This window comes from Diceros bicornis, chromosome 20 (genome assembly GCF_020826845.1).
Source record: "Diceros bicornis minor isolate mBicDic1 chromosome 20, mDicBic1.mat.cur, whole genome shotgun sequence".
Taxonomy (NCBI): domain Eukaryota; kingdom Metazoa; phylum Chordata; class Mammalia; order Perissodactyla; family Rhinocerotidae; genus Diceros; species Diceros bicornis.
In genome coordinates this window covers 11436238-11457051 of record NC_080759.1, presented here as the reverse complement: position 1 = coordinate 11457051, position 20814 = coordinate 11436238, and the positions used below count along the sequence as shown (strand labels likewise).

At 33.1% G+C, this 20814-nt stretch overlaps 1 protein-coding gene across 7 annotated transcripts in view; it reads right to left on the bottom strand.

Annotated features, from left to right (window-relative positions):
* CENPK (centromere protein K) overlaps nucleotides 1–20814 on the bottom strand; it is a 71778-nt gene that overhangs the window by 22868 nt on the left and 28096 nt on the right. For 3 of the 7 annotated variants that reach the window (XM_058563986.1, XM_058563985.1, XM_058563993.1), the window contains 6 exons: nucleotides 20618–20664; nucleotides 12896–12978; nucleotides 12699–12797; nucleotides 12225–12351; nucleotides 7260–7313; nucleotides 3996–4882 (listed from right to left, as the gene is read on the bottom strand). In XM_058563986.1, the coding sequence (XP_058419969.1) occupies nucleotides 4724–4882; nucleotides 7260–7313; nucleotides 12225–12351; nucleotides 12699–12797; nucleotides 12896–12978; nucleotides 20618–20664 (569 nt within the window). In that variant the 3' untranslated portion in view covers nucleotides 3996–4723. Of the gene's footprint in view, nucleotides 1–1192; nucleotides 1247–3995; nucleotides 4883–4984; nucleotides 5302–7259; nucleotides 7314–12224; nucleotides 12352–12698; nucleotides 12798–12895; nucleotides 12979–20617; nucleotides 20665–20814 lie in introns of those variants that run through there. The other 4 variants (XM_058563987.1, XM_058563991.1, XM_058563988.1 and 1 more) reach the window with 3 other exon arrangements.

The window sequence follows — 20814 nt, the reverse complement described above, 5'->3', positions numbered from 1 at the left end:
CACATAACAAGTAATGCAAATACTTTATACCAGTATTTCCAATTCCTCCTTCTGATCCCTTACAACATGCTGTCAATGTCAGACTTCTTGATTCCAATGCCACAGGTTAAGTCTCACATCTGTCTTCACAACAAGAAAAATAGCTGAACAAACTGAAAATCAACAAATCTTCTTAGATATAGCAGAGAATTTGAGGTCACAGGGCAATTCACTGCCCCAAATATTGGAGAGACAGACAGATATATAACATCACAGTTACCAGAGCAGAAGCCCAGGAGGAAAAACAGTCAGTGGAGCCAGTACCAGATTCCTTTTTATCCAGTATATCATGTCTGGATTAACAAAAAATTAAATGCCATACTAAAAGGCATAAAAAGACAGACATTTTGAAGAGAAAAAGCATACGAATCAGACTCAGATATGAGAGAGACTTTAGAATAATCAGACCAGGAATTTAAAACTATAATTAATATGCTATAGGTACTAATGGAAAAAGTAAATAACATCCAAAAACAGATGGTAATATAAGCAGAGAGATGAAAACTCTACGAAAGAATCAAACGGAAATGCTAAAAATCAAAAACAATGTAACAGAAATGAAGAATGCCTTTGATTGGCTCAGCAATAGACTGGACGTGACTACAGAAAGAATCAGTGTGCTTGAAAATACGTCAATAGAAACTTCCAAAACTGAAATGCAAACAGAAGAAAGAACAAAAAAGGACAGAATATCTAAGAACTGTGAGATGATTACAAAAGGTTTAACACACGTGTAATGGGAATACCAGAAGGAGAAGAAAGGGACACGAGAAATATTTGAAGTAATAATGATAACAACAGATATCAAGTCACAAATCCAGGAAGCTCAGAAACACTCAGCAGGATAAATATCAAAAAAATCTACAGATAGGCATATCATATTCAAATTGCAGAAAAGCAAAAACAAAGTATTGAAAGAAGCCAGAGGAATAAAAACCTTAAAATGGAGGAATAAGGATAAGAATTACATCAGACTTCCCTTCAGAAACTATGAAAGCAAGAAGAGGGTGGGGGGAAATATTTAAAGTCTTTTAAAGATTAAAAACACCAACCTAGAATTCTGTAACCAGTAAAATTATCTTTCAAGAGTAAAGGAAAAAAGAAGACTTTCACAAACAAAAATTGAGGGATTTTGTTGCCAGTTGCCTTGCCTTGTTAAAAAAATTCTTCACAGTGAAGAAAATGATGTAGGGTCAGAAACTTGGATCTACATAAAGAAAGGAAGAGTGTTAGAGAAGGAAAAATGAAGGTAAAATGACATTGTTGTCAATCATTTTACTTAACATAAGCTATAATCACAGAATACATTGTGGCTATTATTTGAATACACTGTTATGTTAGATTAATAAGAAAAAATAAAAGATTTTATTTTACATTCATAATATAATTAAAAGAGGACACAAAGTACAATTAAAAGAGGATACAGAGACCTAACTTTTTAGGTATGTCTTATAACAAATAGCAGGAATGGCAAAATCCAAAAAATGAAATTACTGAGGCTCAAGATACTTCTCTCTCCATCTTTATAATAGCTACCCCAAATTAGCTACCAGCTAGAAAAGAATTTGGTACTTTTAGTAAGTAATAATGACCAAACAGACAAATATATTACAGGAGATTAACCAAAGCATTCAAGAGAATGTAAGCACTTTCCTCCCATCAGATTATGTTAATGTCTAGCTCATTTGAATTATCCATAATTATATCACTTATTCCTGCTACTTCCCTTGCCCAGATTCTTGCACACCCATGTATAAATTGAAAAGGATGGCAAATATTGCTTCTTATATTGTTTCAAAGAATAGAGGACTTCTGGGGTTCAAAAGAATCATTTATTACTCAGAAAAGTTAAAAAACTACTTTAAAATTACATTAATCGTAATTATCTTTCCAGAAAATTAATACAATTGAACAAGCCAAATTATATTGTTATATTAAAGAATTGTATTAACAGTAAACATTGTAATGTAGAAATATTATATGGGGATAGTGAACAGATATGTAACAATCCACCACAATGTGAATTGGCTCTGTGATTACTACAAAACAAGATTTGTTAAGATGGATTTTATTACATTCTGGACATAGTAAAATGGTAGGAAAATATGATAATGTAACATGAAAATTAATAGCATGCATCAAATAGTGGCTACCTCATTAGTGGGGGAGAACCCAAAATGGAAATGTGGTCAAAGGTAACTTAGATTTATCTGTAATAATTCTTCAAAAAAGAATGCATTTATTTTTTGTATAATTGAAAAGCAGTTGCAAATTAAAATCACTGAATGCAATGAAAAGGGAAATTCAACCCACACAAGGTTGGAAGACAGACAACAAACTAAGAAAAATATTAAAAATAAGGTAATAGTATGCAATTTTTCACTTTACTAATTGATGTTTCTGAGTCCACATGTCATAAAATGTAACAATAATCATAAAGTATTTGGAATGCTGCATTTAGCAACTGGTAGCATATTGTCAGACCCATAAAAACTTTTAGAAAAAATATAGTCTATCAGTAGACATTGCAAGCATAAAGATTACATATTTTTAATGATTTGATTAGAAAATACCAAAAGGGCATTAGGACGTTTCATTTACCATTCTTAGTTATTATTATTAATCATTTACTAGTAATTATCAGAAAATAAGTTGGGATAAGATGTTGTATACAATTGAAAAATATAATTCCTGGTAAAAGCAACAAAGAAGTAAACTAAAAGTTAGCTAAATAAACAAAAAAGTAAACTAAGGAAAATAAGGTAGTCAAAAATGTTAATATAGATGTGCAATCATATAAAACACAGGCTAAGACTCAATAAAGTCATATTCAACTGGGCTGAATTTTCAACCAAATAGAGATTTAATTTCTCCCAAATCAATCCATGCATACACATCAACCAATAACAAAGTTAAATATATTTTGTGGTAGACTAAAACAAATGTTTGTTTTTAAGTTAGGCTAACATCACCATCTGGTGTGGGAAAGCTAGAATGTGGTATTACTTTCAGATATTTTGCATATATTTAAGAGCTGGTGAAATAAAAACAAATTCTAAATTTTAATAGATTTCAGGTGATTTTCTTAAATCAGTGAAAAGTGAAAATACATACAGGTCTTCAGAACTTGAAACATTTTCTCCAACATACTCAAAACCACAAAAAGCTTCCAGGGATGTAAGCTTAGATGGAGTACAAATCAAGACTAATTCAACTATAAGTTACTTTGCTTATGATTGAGATCAAAAGTGGGTGAATAATCTTGCTACGTAAGAAGCCTGGGTTAATGAATTAAAGTAGGATGCAATCATCATAGTTTTCTTTAAAGCCTTATACAAGATACTGTAGTAAAATGATCCTAACCAGCAGATTTATCAGTAAAATGTGAAATGAATACTTGCCAAATAAATCATCAAATTGTTTTTTGCCCTTATCTATTTCTTTCTGTAATTCACAACACAGAGAAGTCCACGGACCACAGCACTACTTCATCTGTAGAATTATTGTCAGACTTATAATGCCAGAACCATTTCTCCCTTCTCCAGTAACTGGGAATAAAAAGTTGCTCATTCCTTTGACTCCCAACTGGAGTATTCTAGGAAGGTACTTTATATGTCATCTTCCCATAAGAGAACTTACATTCACTACAATATAATAGTATTTGCATTTTCTACAGAAAGGACAAAGTATACTTGGAATATTATTTGCTTACTTTAGAAAAGATGAAGTATTTAAGGTAAGCAAGAAACTTGGATGATATATAGTAGAAAGCATTTTCAAATGTAAAAGTACACGTTAAGTCCTCTTAGAAAACTAATGATACTAAATTGTTTTGGAATTCTGTAGTTTAGCTTGTATGTAATCCTGAATGAGTCCTATGATATTTTCATTTATCTATCTATAAAAAGACCTATTTAATTTATTAAAATATCATGCCACATCACAAAAAAAAGCTAGAGATTTTTAGATGACAGAATTTTATTTACAGAAAAGTCACAGAGAATAAACAAAATTTTATGAACACAATTTTGTTAGTAATAATTAACAGTCAAGAGCGGTTTAATATATAATATCACTTGTTACATAATATACTTTAAAATATAGTTTTCATGCTACCTTTATCCATTAGTTTTTTATATTTCAATTTTTGACAAATCTAGAAATAAGACAGTACACATGGAACAATTTACTATATACTTTAAAATTATGCTTCCTTCTACATCAGATACTAAGTCAATTTTAAAGCCATCTGCAAATTAAATGGCCTTTGCATTACAATTCCTAAATTTAAAGGAGGTAAAGCACCAACTACAACTCAAAATGCCTAAAAGAAACTGTCATAAATTTTAAAAGGAAAATGTTACGTTAGTAATATCATTAATTAACAAGGAATTTGCCAAAGAATATTGCAAAAGTAAGATACATTAAATGTTTTGTAATGATTAAGTCTAGAATACTTTTCACTTGCATTCTTGTCCATCTAGTTTAAAACACCAAAGCACTAACTGCACATGAAAGGACCATTTTTAAATGAATGGCAGTGTGTGTCATTTTAAGGATAAAAGGAAGATGGACTATGTGCTTCAATTTGCAAATAATGTTCTTTAGCCAAGTAATCCTCAGTGTTTCCATTATCCTTGAATGACAAGATTCTTTGAGTACTGTGTGAAAAAGAGACCATCTTTTACTGATGGAAGGCTTCTAATCTTATTCGGGTTGGATCTTCTGGATGTCTCAAGGCAATTCCATTACGCAGGAGCAGCTCAATATATGGTGGCCAAAAAGAATCACTAATTTTGACATATGGATCATGTGGAACATCAAATAATCTATTTAAAAGAATCTAGGAAAAAATATCATTCAAAATATACCTTACTTGGGAAAAAAATGATACAACTATAAGACATTAATAACATTTTTTACCAAAGAATGAAAGTTTTCTCTTTGAATAATTAAAAACATTTCCTAAAAACTGTTTAAAAGGCATTTGCAATTCTCCCACTTCTCTTAGGATTAATGATTTCTTAAGGTTAGAAGTTTGGTTATAATTATTTCTTAAAAATAAAATTAAGAAACTTAAATTACTCAACAAAATATGCACAAAGTTCAAAAAAGTAAGTATGCATGTCTTAATATTTGAGGGAAAAAGAAATCACCAACCCCACCCCCCCAAAAAGACACGTCGTCTTCTGATAAATCTTCAAAGCAACAATTCTATCATCATTTCCTTCAACTTCATCCTGAATATTTTTCACTTCTTCACTAAGGACGTTGAGGGGTTACAACCACAAATTGAAAAGTTTTGAGTATTTGTAGTTAATTATATAGGCTAACATTTCCCAAACTGCTTTCCATGGAATTGGTCTCCCAAAGGATGTTGTTAGTCTTGAAAAACAGGGTTCTATGTTCAAATAAGCTGGGGAAAGAATGCTAATGGACACTGAGAATCCTGTCTTTCCCAAATCCATTGGCATTAGGAAAGTTTTTTCAAGAAACACATATTTAAAATTCTTTGGACACTAATGTTCTATGAAACATACTGAAAAATGCTAAATATATATCAATTATTACTCTGCCTCCTCAGCTACCACACAGTGCCTTCACAAATTACAAAATAAGAATTCAGAAGGGTTACGAGTTCCCCCAAGGGGCACATAATTAGTGGCAGATCATGGATTAGACTCCATATCTCTGAATTGCCAGGCCAAAGCTTTAATTAAAAGATTTTATTTTAAGAAACATAGAAAAGAAAAAGCATAATTTATACAAAATAAAGTGTCACAGAAATAAAATTAAACTATGAAGCTCTTATCTCCATCACATTTCATAATAATATCAATATCTCAATTCTTGAAATGAAATTTTCATCTACTATTACCTTTAGCTATTTCAAGTACCACATCCTGGGTAAAAAATCTTTTGGTCTCGTTTCTTTTAGGTATGATAATAAAAGAATTAAATATTATTCCTATTTCAGAGCAACTGCTTATTTTAACACAATTTAAGATCTTTCTTACCTTGCATTTCTAATTTCAATTATATTAATCGAAATTCTAATAGATGCCAGAAATAATTAAATGCTAAAAATTCAACTTTAAAATGAACACGTATATTGTTTTATTTTTCACTGAATTGCACTTTAAATATTGGTTACTTTTATCATTGATAATACTAGCCTTGGAGACAAAAACAGTTTCTAAGTTTTATAAGATATCCCACAGTATACTATTCCAAAATCACACATGTATTTCTCAGTTAATACCTGTCAATATTTGCCACATATATGACAACTTTTATTTTAAGAAAAGTTAACTCATCCTTAAGAAGCAGTAGTTTCTTAGTTTCAGTATAAACTGGAGTAACTAGAAATACGTTAAAAGATTCTAATCACAAATCTAATAAATATTTGTATTTTTCTTTTCAGCGCAATAATATTTCTATATTAAGATATCCTGAGGCACCAAAACTACTTAGCTGAATAAAAATAGACACTTTAGCACCCAATTCATAAAATTATAATGAAACAAGTTTTCTGAAATCACTTTTTCTTGATGATTTTTAAAAGGCACACATTGTCAAACATCCTGCTCTTCATAGACTATTTTACCTTTTTCTCTACTCAATTTGCAATGCATTGTCATATCAAGATCTAAAATATTTAATATACTTGATAATTTGACCGAAGTTCAAAACATTTTTTTAAAAAGGTGAAAGATATTTGTAAAAAAGATAAATGTCAAGCAGAAAAAGTTGAAATTACTCAGTTCTTATATCATGAAAAAGAGGCTGATGCTATTTCAGGAAAAACTGTGCACAAATTTCTGCAACTTCGTGAAAAGAATCCTTAAGCTCACTTACATATTTTAGATAGAATACAGAGTTACCAACTAAAGATTCCATCAATGTAACAGCATAGGGTTTCACTGTGTAAATTCTAAATAACATCACAAAAATTTTCTTAAGGTGATAATGTTGGGAACATGATTAAGGGTTAGACTCTAATTTCATGTTCTTTTAAAAAATGACAATATTCTTTCTAGTACTGTATAGAAAACAAAAACTAATTTTATACTAAAGATAAAATAAATATATTTAATAAAGATTGTGTATACTTTAAGAACTAAAGCAGTATTTTTTCCGTTTTAAGCCTGTGTATAATTGTTCACAAATCACTAATTAAGAGACATCTGCAAGACAAAATAACTACACAAAACACTTACCTCTAACATTTCATGCAGTGTTATCAGCTGTGTAGTTGATTCTTGAATGTTTTTCTTTGAGAGAAATGTGAATAACAAACAATTAACATTTCAGTTCTGCAAATGGCAGATTTTAAATTGTGTATTCATTACACAATTTAAAAAATTAATATTTAATTGCAATGGTACCAAGGTGTACTAAAACCAAACATTTATAATTAGATGATTTAAAAAGAATTTCGAAAGGAAACAACCTGCTTGTATTACACACTCATGTTCACAAAAATGCGGTTGAAACAACCTTTAAGACAGGCTTCCCAGGGAGCCTTGTTCATCTTTCTACAGTTCTTGAGGGTTCATGTTAACTCAACTTACTTGTTCTTTTTTCCTTGGAATGACAGAGAATAAATCTCATTCCAATTCCATCCAAGAATTCCTCCAATATTTGAGGACAGCTATTATGAGCCTCAAGTCTTCTCCATGTTAATCATCATCAGTTCCTTCAATTATTTTTCATAAGCCCTGGACTTGTGGCCCATCAATATCATGGTTGCTCTCTGAATGTACTCTAATTTGTCTATTTTTTTTTTTGTAATGCAGCCTCCACAATGATCTAGATGTGATTTGAACACCAAAGATGAAAAGGAACACTCACTTCATACTCGTAGATGATGGAACTCCATTTATTAAGTTTAAGATTGCATTAGCTCTTGGACATCTATTTCATCCTGCTGACCTCTATCTGAGCATACTATCATCTAAAATGCCGAAGTCTCTTTCATACTTGTAGCTAAGTTATGTCTCCTTCATTCTTTAATGTTTTAAATCCAAGAAAGATATTTTATGCACCTTCACTAAATATCATCCTATTTTACTTGGCCTAGTTCCTGGCCAGCTGAAAAATATAGTCCTAATTCTGTCATCCAATACATTTACTATCTAGCCTTCTTAGTTTTATATCATTTGCAAATTTTGATGACCACGTCTTATACCTCTTTATCCAAATTACTGTCAAAAATGTTCAATAGGACAAAGCTCTAAGAAAAACTGCTAGAAATCTTTCAAAATAATAATAATCCTAATCAGCAGCTTTTGAGTTCAGACATTCAATTAACTGCAAAGTCACCTACTATACTGACAGCTAGTACTTTCCTGACACCAAAGATTGCCATGAAGTCCTTATAACGTCTTAAAGAAACACAAATACATTAAAGAAATAGTAAAATAACCCTGACAAAAATGTGATTCCTGAGTAAAGATAGTAAAGCTGGATCTTAAAATATCCTGACCTCTAACACCTTACTAAATGGAAGAGTGGTAAAAAGCAGCATATGATTTACTAGTGATCAAAGAAAACACAATTATAGAATTGATAAAGAAATAATAAGCAGCAAGGTAGATTAAAATATAAAGGTTTGAGACAATCAAAGAAAATGCAGAGGAAAAATATAATGAAAGCAAGTAAAGAAAAAATGTTTCAACATAAAGATATGATAAACAGTGTAAGATACATAAAATAAAATTTCCTTGAAATGAATTGTGACATAAATCTGCCCCTGGAAATAATATATCCTCAAAGCAAAACTGATATTGAACAATTAACATCGTGATATATCCCTGCTACATTTTTGAAGTTCAAAGATAAAGAACTCCTTAGGCATACAGTCAGAATCAGCCAGACATCTACAGGCTGGCCTCAGACTTCTCCACAGCACATTCCGTCTCAGAAGAATGGAGCAATCCCTACCAAGTCTTGAGATTTAAAAAAAATATGCCAAAGATATCCTTTGAGGATAAAGGCAAATAAAGTATTTTAAGCATTCAAGAATTCAAAACATAAAACACCCAGGAATTTTTCTTGAATACATTACTTGTAAAAGAAACCTATCAAATCCAATGATGGATTAAACTTAGGAAATCAAAAATGAATGGTAAAAGATGATAAGCATTGAATCCAATACAATATAGAATAAAAATTAAACATACACATGAATGATGGTATCAGGACAGAATATAAACGAGCATATAGGAGGAAGAATGTTAATTGCCTTATCTTTCATAGCAGGGAGTCAATTAATACTACTTAAAAGATGAAATTAAATTATTATAATTTTTAATGTTTTTCATAATTTGTTTTCTTTATATTACAGATCTCTCCAGAACTCAAACCACTTGAAGCAAAGAAATATTTATCTGAGTTCAACAATTCAACTTCACTCATTTTTCTTCTATCAAATTTAAGTAAAATTACATCTAATATTTATTTTATATTAGCATGTACAAAGTTACATTGATCCACCCATCCATTTATGTTTCTACACATATATGTATTCAGGAAGATGTCTCATATGACGTTCACCTAATATTAATGACCTGGTGGAGAGATTTCGGTTGTTTCTTTATTCTTTGTATACATCTTTGAATTATAAAGTCCAGTGTTAGGAAATGAATTGTGTCTCCCAAAATTCATATGTTGAAGTCCTAACCCCAATGTGACTATATTTAGAGACAGAGCCTTTAAAGAAGTAATTAAGGTTAAATATGGTCATAAGGGTGGGAGCCTAATCCGATTGAACTAGTGTCCTTATAATAAGGACTCTACACTCACATAGAGAAAAGGCCATGTGAGGACACAGCAAGAAGGCAGCCATCCACAGAAAGTAAGAAAGGCCTCAGCAGAAACTAACCCCTGACGGCACCTTGATCTTGGACTTCTGGCCTCCAGAACTGTGAAAAAATAAATTTCTTTTGTTTAAGCCACTGAGCCTATAATATTTTGTTATGGCAGCTTGAGCCAACTAATACATCCAGTATTACTGCTTGACAGAGAGAGAGAGAGAAAGCAACCTATCATTTTGTAACATGTATTAATAGCTCATATACTTCATTAAAAAACAGTGAGCTTATAAAATATGATTTAATGAACCTATGATGGCTTCTGGTAATCAACGCTTCCTTTTCAGAATGCCTCAAATCTCTGGTTCTATTGTGGAGAAACTTAATAGGTTAAAAAAAAAGTTGGAAAAAAAAGGGAGACTGGGATCAAAAAATAAGTCAGTGAGTTATTGTAGGAGTATGATCACTAAGAATCAACAAATCATAGGTGAGCCAGGTGGCATAGTGGTTAAGTTCATGTACTCCACTTCAGTAGCCCGATGTTTCCAGGTTCAGATACCAGGTGTGGACCTACTCACCACTAATCAAGCCATGTTGTGGAGGCATCCTATATACAAAATAGAGGAAGATGGGCACAGATGTTAGCTCAGGGCCAATCTTCCTCAGCAAAACGAGAAAGATTGGCAGTGGATGTTAGCTCATGGCCAAGCTTCCTCAGCAAAAAAAAGAAAAAATCAGCGAATCATGAACTTAATGAAACAGTTAACAGAAGGCTGTCAATAATTTCAGAAATTAATAAGGGGTATAAATAACAACAGATAGAAAGGGAGACAAAGTTCATAACAAATGCAAAGCCTACTGATAGTTACAAAGAAGAAAGGGAAGAATAAAAAAACAGATTGTAAGAAAATTTTTTCTCCTTTTCCTAATATACTCACAGTCATTCAATAAATATGAATTCAGAAGGTACTGTAATAGATATGCAAGATAGTAGAGATGCAAAGATGAGTTAGACACATCAAGGAGCTCACAGTGCATGGTAGGCGAACAGGGAGGTAGACATAAATGATCACTACAAAATCACGTGATAAATGCTAATAAAATGACACAAACTTCATTCAATGCTTCACACAACAGATGATACTTGAATTGCCTAAATAGAAATTTGCCAGGCTCACAGATAGGAAGTGTTTTCTAAGCAGAGGGAATAGAAAGTACCAGGCACAAAAAAGTGACAGGTCATTGCCTACTTGATGGAACTACAGCAGCATGATTGAATGAATTCACGTAACAAATGGATAAAGAACGTTTGGAAAAGAAGCTAAAGAGATAGACAAAGTCCAGAATATGAACTTCATCCCATAGGGAGACATCAAAAGTTTTATGTTGAAAAATGATTAAACTATTTTTTTTTAGAAAGATCATTCTAGTGCCAGTTTCAATGCCTATTCCACTTCCACAAGTTCTATATATTTATACTATATACTGTTTTTAAAACAGGAATTAAAGTGGTTATTCCCAATCTTCTGTCACCCAATGAAATATTTACTGCTTTTGTGGAAACGGTTTATTCCATCATAACTATTAAAATAGTCAATAACTTATATTAACTAACAGATTTTAAAGAACATTCTTCTGATTTTAGAAGTTACACATGTTCATCATCGAAACTTTAGAAAATACTGAAAACAAAAACAAAAACAAATCTCACGTACAATCCTAGCCCCCAGACATAAGCACTATTACATTTTTTGGTACAAATTAGACTCATTCAATTTAATCATCTGTATTTTATCCATTTAACAATAAATTGTGAGCATTTCATTAACTCCTTTGATAGTGTTCAACACATTATTTTGTGTGTGTACGAGGAAGATTAGCCCTGAGCTAACATCCGATGCCAATCGTCCTCGTTTTGCTGAGGAACGTTGGCCCTGGGCTAACATCTGTGCCCATCTTCCTCTGCTTTATATGGGATGCTGCCACAGTATAGCTTGACAAGCGGTGCATAGGTCCACGCCTGGGATCCGAACCTGCAAACCCCAGGCCCGCCAAAGTGGAGCGCCCGCACTTAACCGCTACGCCACCAGGCCAGCCCCCAATACATTATTTTTAAAAGCTGCATTTTCCCCAACCTACAGATACAATATAAAACATGTATTTAATCCTACTTTATTGAACTAGGTTGCTCCTAATTTTTCAATAAATATTATAATGTGATTATGGAATATTTCTGTACATGTATCTCTGTGTGTGTATCTTTGAAACGTATAATAAACATACAAAAATTTATCAGAAACTTTACATTTGAACCTATCTGAAACAATTTCATATATGAATATCTACATGAATGTCTTCTCTAAAACTTACCTTTTTCTTTTTAACAGTTCTATCAGGCAGAGGAAAATGGTCTTCTAGAAACTCACCCAAGGTAATCAAGAGTTTCTCCTTATATTCTTTAATATCATGCAATTTAGTTTTCAGCTCATTAAAGACTCTAACAGATTTTAAAAAAATAAGAGAAATATTTCACTGATAAAATACATAAGAATATGTAACTGGTTACTCATAAAGTTGATCAAAAACTTTGTTCAAACTTCATTTGCTGAAACCAAGTAACTAGCTTTATGAAAATAATATTCTCTATTTAACATGTAGGAAAACTAAAGGTACAACCAAGTCAAGTCATTCATAAAAGATCATGTAACTAATAGTGGGCAAAAGGTAGGGTAAGACTCAAAATTTCTGGTGAAATTTACCTTCTTTTCATCTATATATTTCATGTAACATAAAAATGAAAATATTTTCTCCTGTTTTAAAAAGCTAAAACACAAAACTTAGTACCTTGATTCAGAAAATGTCACAACCTGCTCTTTCAATTCATTGTGTAGAACATTAAGAGATTCCAATATCTGTTGCTGTTCTTCCAACCACTGTTGCTCCCTTTAATTATGGAAAACAGAACAAACAACAGCCAAATAAAAAATTAATGCCAACTCAACATATATCAATGATTAGTGGTAATTATAACATAAATATACCTTCCCAAGTCTTCCTTTAACTTTTCATTCTTTGATTGAGTAGTAGATAGTACCAATTCAAGATCATGTCTCAGTTTTTGGAACTAGAACAAAATAATTCAAATTAATTGCATAGTCTTTAATCCCATAAATAGTTGTGTTTCTGAATGATAGTGAAATTTACATATTGTCTAGGATTGATGTTCAGAAATCAATAGCAAAAAAGCTTAGCAGAAAGTCTTTGAAAGGGAAATATACAGCAGGTACTAAGTTCTTTGTAATATTTCATTGTTAAATTCAAAAATATAAGAAGGGTTTTTGAGCAATATATTTCAATTTCATATTGAAAGGCAGTTTAATGGTAAGTTTTCATTAATAAAGTAGATTAGGTCTCTTTTCTAAGGAGACTATACAGACACAAATGTATATCATTCATTAAACAAATATTTATTGATCAGTTATTGATTCCCAGGCATTGTTGAAGGAGTCAGGGATGCAAAGGTGAACAGAACAAAGAGGGGAATCCAGACAAACAAATATATAACTTAAGTAAGTTTAAGTACCATGAAGAAAAAAAATAAGTCAAAATAAGAGTACAGAATGAAGAGCAGGGATGGTTCTATTAGGTAGTATGATATGGACAGACCTCTCTGATCAGCTTAACAGTTTAGCAACACAGAAAGACGGCAAGAGATAAACCATGTCACTGTCTAGCAAAAGAATGTTCCTGCAGCCAGCCCAGTGAGTGGCGCAGCAGTTGGGTTCACGTGTTTCACTTCGGTGGCCTGGGGTTCACCAGTTCAGATCCTGGGTGTAGACATACTTGCCCCTCACCAAGCCATGCTGAGGCGGCATCTCACATAGAGGAATTAGAAGGACCTACAACTAGGATATACAACTATGTACTGGGGACTTTGGGGAGAAAAAGAAAAAAGAAAATAAGAGAGAGAAAGATTGGCAACACATGTTAGCTCAGAGCCAATCTTCCTCAAAAAAAAAAGAATGTTCCATGCAGAGGGAATCATAAGTACAGAGGCCCTGAGGCAAGAGTGTGGCTGAGGTATCTGAGGAACATCAAAGAAGACTGTGTGGCTATAGGGAATTACAATAAACTCTGGACTTTTTCTAGTATCCGTTTGTTTCTAGAATACATTAGCTAGTGTTCCATTTTCCTGATGTCAAGGGTTTCCATTAGCTTTTTCTAAATCTGAATCAGTAATAAGTTAAAGACGTGTATTATAAACCCTAGAGCAATCATGAAAAACTGAAAAGATATAACTAATAAGCCAATAGTGTAAATAAAATGGGATTATTTTTAAAAATATGCAATTAATCCAAGAAAGTGGGAAAAGAGGAAAATAGGAACAGAGAAAAGGTAGGACAAATAGGAAAGAAAAATCAAGAATGTAGATTTCAAGGGAACCATATTGATATTACAATAGATATGATCCAACAATGAAATGAAATTAAAAATTAATAATAGAAAGGTTTTGGAAAATTTTGCAAATATTTGGATACTAAAAACACACTTCTAAATAATCCATGGGTCAAAGAAGCAATCAACAGGAAAATAAGAAATTATTATGAATTGTCTGAAAATAAAAACAAAATCAAAATTTCTGGGATGAAGCAAAAGCACTCAGATGAGAATTTATAGCACTGAAAGCCTATATTAAAAAAAAGAAAGCTGTCAAATTAATGTCCTCAGCTTCTACCCTAAGAAACTAGAAAAAGAGCAAATAAAACAAAAAGTAAACTGAAGGAAAAAAATGATAAACTTAAATCAAGGTAATAGAAAAACAAACAGAAAAATAGGGGAAAATCAATGAAACCCAAAGCTGATTCTTTGAGAAGGTCAACAAAATTACCCAGACTAATTACAGGAGGAAAAAGGATACAAATTACCAACATCAGGAATGAGAGAGGTGACATTACTAAAAACATTAAAACGGTAATGGGGGAATGCTTTGAACAATTTTACGTCAATAAATTTGATAAATTACATGAGATGGACAAACTCTTTGAAAGACACAAACTACCAAAACTCATTCAGAAAAAAATAGAAAACCTGACTAACCACAAAGAAATCGAATTTGTAGTTAAAAATTTTCCCACAAAGAAAACTCCAGGCCCAGATGACTTTACTTGTGAATTCTAACAAACATTTAAAAAATTAATAATACTTATTCTATACAAACTCTTTCGAATAGGAGAGAATACTTCTCAACTCATTCTATGAGGCTGGTATCGCCATGATATCAAAGCCAGATAAAGATGTCACAAGAAAAGAAAACCACAGACCAATATCTCTCATAAACACAGATGCATAAATCTTAACAAAATTTTAGCAAATTAAATACATCAATAAATAAAAAAAATTAATACATTACAGCAAAGTGGGCTTTACCCTAGGAATGCATAAACAGTTAAAATCAATTTTAGAAAAATCAATGTAATTTACAATATCAATAAACTAAAAAAAAAAATTTGATCTTCTAATGAATTCAGAAAGAATAAGTGACAAAATTCAAAATTAATTTATGATTAAAAAATACTTCATAAATTGTAATAAAAGGTAATTTCCCCAACTTAACTAAGGGCATATATGAAAAACCTACTGCTAACATCACACTTAATGATGAAAGAGTAAATGCTATCTACTAAGATCAGGAACAAAGCAAAAATGTCCATTCTCACCCACTTTTATTCAATATATTACCAAATGTTCTAGGACGTACAATAAAACGAGCAAAAGATATAACAAGTATCCAGATGGAAAGGAATAAGAAAAAGTGCCTTTGATCTCAGATGACATGACCATCTAGGTAGAAAATCCTACAAAATCCCAAAAAGCTACTAGAAAAAAAGGGGTTTATCATGCTCACTAGATACAGGATCAACATATAAATATTAATTGTATTTCTATGTGCCAGCAATAAATAATTGGAAACTGAAATTTAAAAAAAGAATACCATTTTAATAGCATCAAAAATATGAAACACTAAAGGGACGAATTTGACAAAACATGTACAAGACCTGCACACTTCTATTACAATGTATGAAGTCTTGTGTGTGTTTGTGTGTGTGTGTGTGTGTGTGTGTGTGTGTATATGTGTGTGTCTGAGGAAGATCAGCTCTGAGCTAACATCTATTGCCAATACTCCTCCCTTTTTTTTTTTTTCCCCCAAAGCCGCAGTAGATAGTTGTATGTCATAGTTGCACATCCTTCTAGTTGCTGTATGTGGGATGCCGCCTCAGCACAGCCGGACAAGCGGTGCATCAGTGCTCGCCCGGGATCCAAACCCAGGCCGCCAGTAGCAGAGCGCGTGCACTTAACCGCTAAGCCACGGGGCGAGCCCCATGAAGTCTTTTTTTTTAATTCATGAATTCATATTGAATTTTGTCACTTTCTCTTTCTGAATTCATTGAGATGATCAAAGGATTTTTTTCTCTTTTTAGTCTGTTGATATAGTGAATTACAAAACATTGGTGAGATAAACTTTTTAAATACCAAATAAATGGAAACCTAAATAAATTCTTATATGTGAGCACAAACCTTGAAAGAAAACTTGATAAAACAGAGTTAATCAAATTAGGAACTTATGTTCTTCAAAAGACACTGTTAAGAGAATAAAAAGACAAGTATGCAGGACAGGGTTAACTCAGCAGGCCAACGTTGCACAAACTCTCCACATTACCAAGAAAGGCCTGTGTTCAGGACTGGTCCCTGGTGGACTCCTGGAAAATGAGCTCTGAGGACTCGGAATATTCTGCCTAACATGAGTGTTTTTGTATGCCTGGGGCCTTGGGCCTCTTGGTACCAATCTGATTAGAGAGTTTATTCTAACTTGGTGATTTATGGTGAATGGATTTTTGCTCTGGGGGGCTGGAGTCTGAGTAGCTGAGGTCAGTCACGCAGGCTCTACAGGCATAGTGACTGACTCCTGATAAAAACTCTGGACAAGACTTGGGTGAACCTCCCTGGAACAACACTTGGCACATATGGTCACACACAGGTGCAGGGAGAATTAAACGCATCTGTGCAACTCCACTGGGGAAGGACTCCTGTAAGCTGGGTCCATGTGCCTTTTCCTATGTCCTCTCACTATAATAAACCATAACTATGAGTATAATAATTCTTCTGAGTCCTGTGAGCCCATGTAGTGGATCATTAAACCTGAGAGTGGTCTTGGGGAAAACCCTCACACAGTTGGCATCAGAAGCGGAATTTGCTACAGCGACTCTGGCTCGCGGAAACATGGTGAAAGCACTGTTTGGGAAAAAGAAAGATGACGGGGCAGGTTATGATGAATTTTTGATGCCTGATGGTTATCAAGTCAACAAATGTATAAGACAACAGCTGCACTGTGATCAGTTACCGTAGCTAGAAGTTATCAATGAAATTTAGACATGATAGAAACAATTCTCACAGAGTTGGCTCACTGGATGCATAAGAAAATGCACAACAATGAGAAACACGCTAAATATTCAATCCCTTTGTTATCTTTATCTGTAATAGTTAAAATGAAAGTAGAGTGTAGAGGCAGATGCTGGCACTGCATCAAGTTTGGATTTTGGCCAGTCCAAGCAACAGTTGCTAACCTAAGGGCCGCTACCAATGGGAAAATTATGCTGGATCACTATGTCATGTATCATTTTTTGTTGTTGAGGAAGATTCACCCTCAGGTAACATCTGTTGACAATCTTCCTCTTTTTGCTTGAGGAAGATTCGCCCTGAGCTAACATCTGTGCCAATCTTCTTCTATTTTGTATATAGGTCACTGCCATAGCATGGCTAACAAGCAGTGTAGGTCTGCACTCAGGGTCCAAACCTGCGAACCAAGACTGCCGAAGCGGAGCACACTGAACTTAACCACTATGCTACAGGGCCAGCCCCAAGTTATGCATCATTTTTAATTTATGATGTTAGAAATTTGGTGGACCTTTTCAATGTGAAGAAGAATCATCACTATCTTTCATTCTGGGAAAAATGTTCATGTATTATTTATTTTATTATTTCTTCCCTTCCACTTTTTTCCATTTTGAAACTTCTACTGGTCATATTTTGTCCTTTTGCTTCGATACACTAGTTTTCTCATCTTCTATTATTCTAATTTTCCTCTTTTTATCCCTTCCTAACTACTATCTAGGAGATTTCCATGACTATAATTACCAATCTCTTTTGTGTTTATTTCAGCAATTTCAGCCCTTTAGAAGGGCACTTTCTTGTTCTCTGATTGCTCCTTTCTAAAAATAACAGCTTTATTGAGATATAATTCACATACCATACAACTTACTCATTTAAAGTGTATAATTCAATAATTCTTAGTATATTCATAGAGTTGTACAAACATCGCCACAATCGATTTTAGAACATTTTCGCATCCCAAAAGGAAACCTGTTAGCAGCATCCTTTAGCAGTCACTCACTATTTCCTCTCTAATCACCCAGCCTTAATCAACAAGCAACAATCTACTTTCCGTCTCTATACATTTGCCTATTATGAACATTTCATATAAATGAAATCATATAATATGTGATCCTTTGTGACTGGCTTCTTTCATTTAGCATAATGTTTTCAAGGTACTTCCATATTATAACATATATCAGTACTTCATTTCTTTTTATTGACAAATAATACATCATTGTAGAGATACATCACATGTTATTTATCCAGTTATCAGCTGATTGACATTTAGGGTTGTTTTCCCTTTTTGGCTAATAAGAAAAATATTGCTATGAATATTTATGTGTAAGTTTTCATGTGGACACATACATATTTTCATTTCTCTTGGGTATATACCTAGGAGTGAAACTCCTGGTTCAAAGAGTAACTCTTTCACCTTTTGAGGAAATACCAGATCGTTTTACAAAATGGCTGCACCATTTCACATTCCCATCAGCAGTGTATAAGTGTTTTAATTTCTCCACATCTTCACCAATATTTGTTATTGTCTGTCTTTTCATTATAGCCATCCTAGGGGATGTAAAGCGGTCCTTTTTAAAAACTAGCATTCTGTTATTTTGTGGACTCAGCAAATCTTTTTATCTCTCTGAAGATATTATTTTATTAAATTCTCTTTGTTCCCTGAATTGTCTCTATTTCCTTAAGGTTTATCTTTGTCAATTATTTTGGGTTTCTGCCTTTCCATTTGGAGGCATTTCACAAATGTTGATGAGTGTTGGCTGGACATTCACATTTAAAAATCAAAAACTTACTAAAAACTCTGTTTATGAATGGAGCTTTTTGAGCACAGCCACCCTGCTTTTTCACTGGAAAGCCCCATGTAGTAATACTTATAGATCTTTTTTCTTGGGCCATTTAGATTTTCCAAAGATTATTTTACCTCCTGAAGGAGGCTATTTTCTTTTTTTATTTTTTTGCTGAGGAAGATTCTCCCTGAGGTAACATCTGCTGCCAGTCTTCCTCTTTTTTTACTTGAGGAAGATTAGCTCTTAGGTAACATTCGTGCCAATCTTCCGCCATTTTGTATGTGGGTTGCCGCCACAGCTGGCTGACGAGTGGTGTAGGTCTGTGCCCAGGATTGGAACCCACAAACCAAGCAGCCAAAGCGGAGTGCAACAAACTTAACCACTATGCCAACAGGGTAGCCCCAGGGAGACTATTTTTGTACTGGGCTACAGACCTCTGGAGACAGAGCAGGGAAAGGAGCTGGTACTTCCACCACACTGTATGAAAATGCTAACTAGGGCTTTCTGACTTTTGACCTGCACACCACCCATACTAAACACCCAACCTGGTATCCCTGAGTCCAGAGCCTCTATAGTTTAATGTCTCTATGCCATATGCCTCGAGTTTTCAGGTATGTAGGTAAAAAGTTAGCTGCTTGACTGTAAGAGAGAAAAGCTCTAATAGTGAGTTCTCACTTTAAAGGTATCTTGTTTTTAGTGCCACACTTGAACCCTGAATTTCGTAGTACCAGGTTCCTTCAAATACCAAGCCTTTCTTCAACTCCGTAGGGCAGATAATCTCTCTTTTCATCACTATTTCTGTACCTAGGCACACAGATACTTATCTCTTTCCATGCTCTACAACCTTGATTAAAATTCTTGTTTGCTTCTATCTTCTCTCCTGTACTTTGACCAAACGGACTTACACTTTAAAAAGATGTCTTTATTGACATTTACATTAAGTTTGGAGAAGGATAGATGTATATGTATCATCATCTAGCTATATTTAACCTTTTTGCTTTTATTACAAAAAGAGTTTAACAAAATGAAAATTAAGTACAAGAGTAAGGTTTACATATTAAACACTAACTTTACCAATAGTTCTGATATATAAATTGAGTTCAAAATTCAAATTTTTGGACTCAATTCAAAACTTTTACAACTCTTTAAAAATATTCTGTTTAACAAAACATAATTAAAATCAAAATAGAAAAATTATGGGGTCGGCCCCATGGCTTAGCGGTTAAGTGTGTGTGCTCCGCTGCTGGTACCCGCGCTGGCGGCACCCGGGCGCGCACTGAGGCACCACTTCTCCAGCCATGCTGAGGCCACGTCCCACATACAGCAACTAGAAGGATGTGCAGCTATGACATACAACTATCTACTGGGGCTTTGGGGGAAAAATAAATAAATAAAATTATAAAGTATTAAAAATAGAAAAATTAATATGGTTTTAAAGTGGTTTCACCCAACTCCTTATGTCATGAACTTATCCAAAACACTTTTAGTTATAAATTTTTGGAGTTACTACAAATTCATTAAGTGACTTACCTCTTCTTTTCCTAATGTTAACAGAACTTCTTCATTCAGTGGAATTACTACGGAAGCAAAACAAACCAAAATTATACGTATGCTTAGTTAACTCTCAAAAATCAAGAATTTGATTTTGTGGTTTCTAAGATACTCTTTTCCCATTCCATGTATATATTATACAACTTTTTATGAAATGTATGCAGTTTCTATGAAAT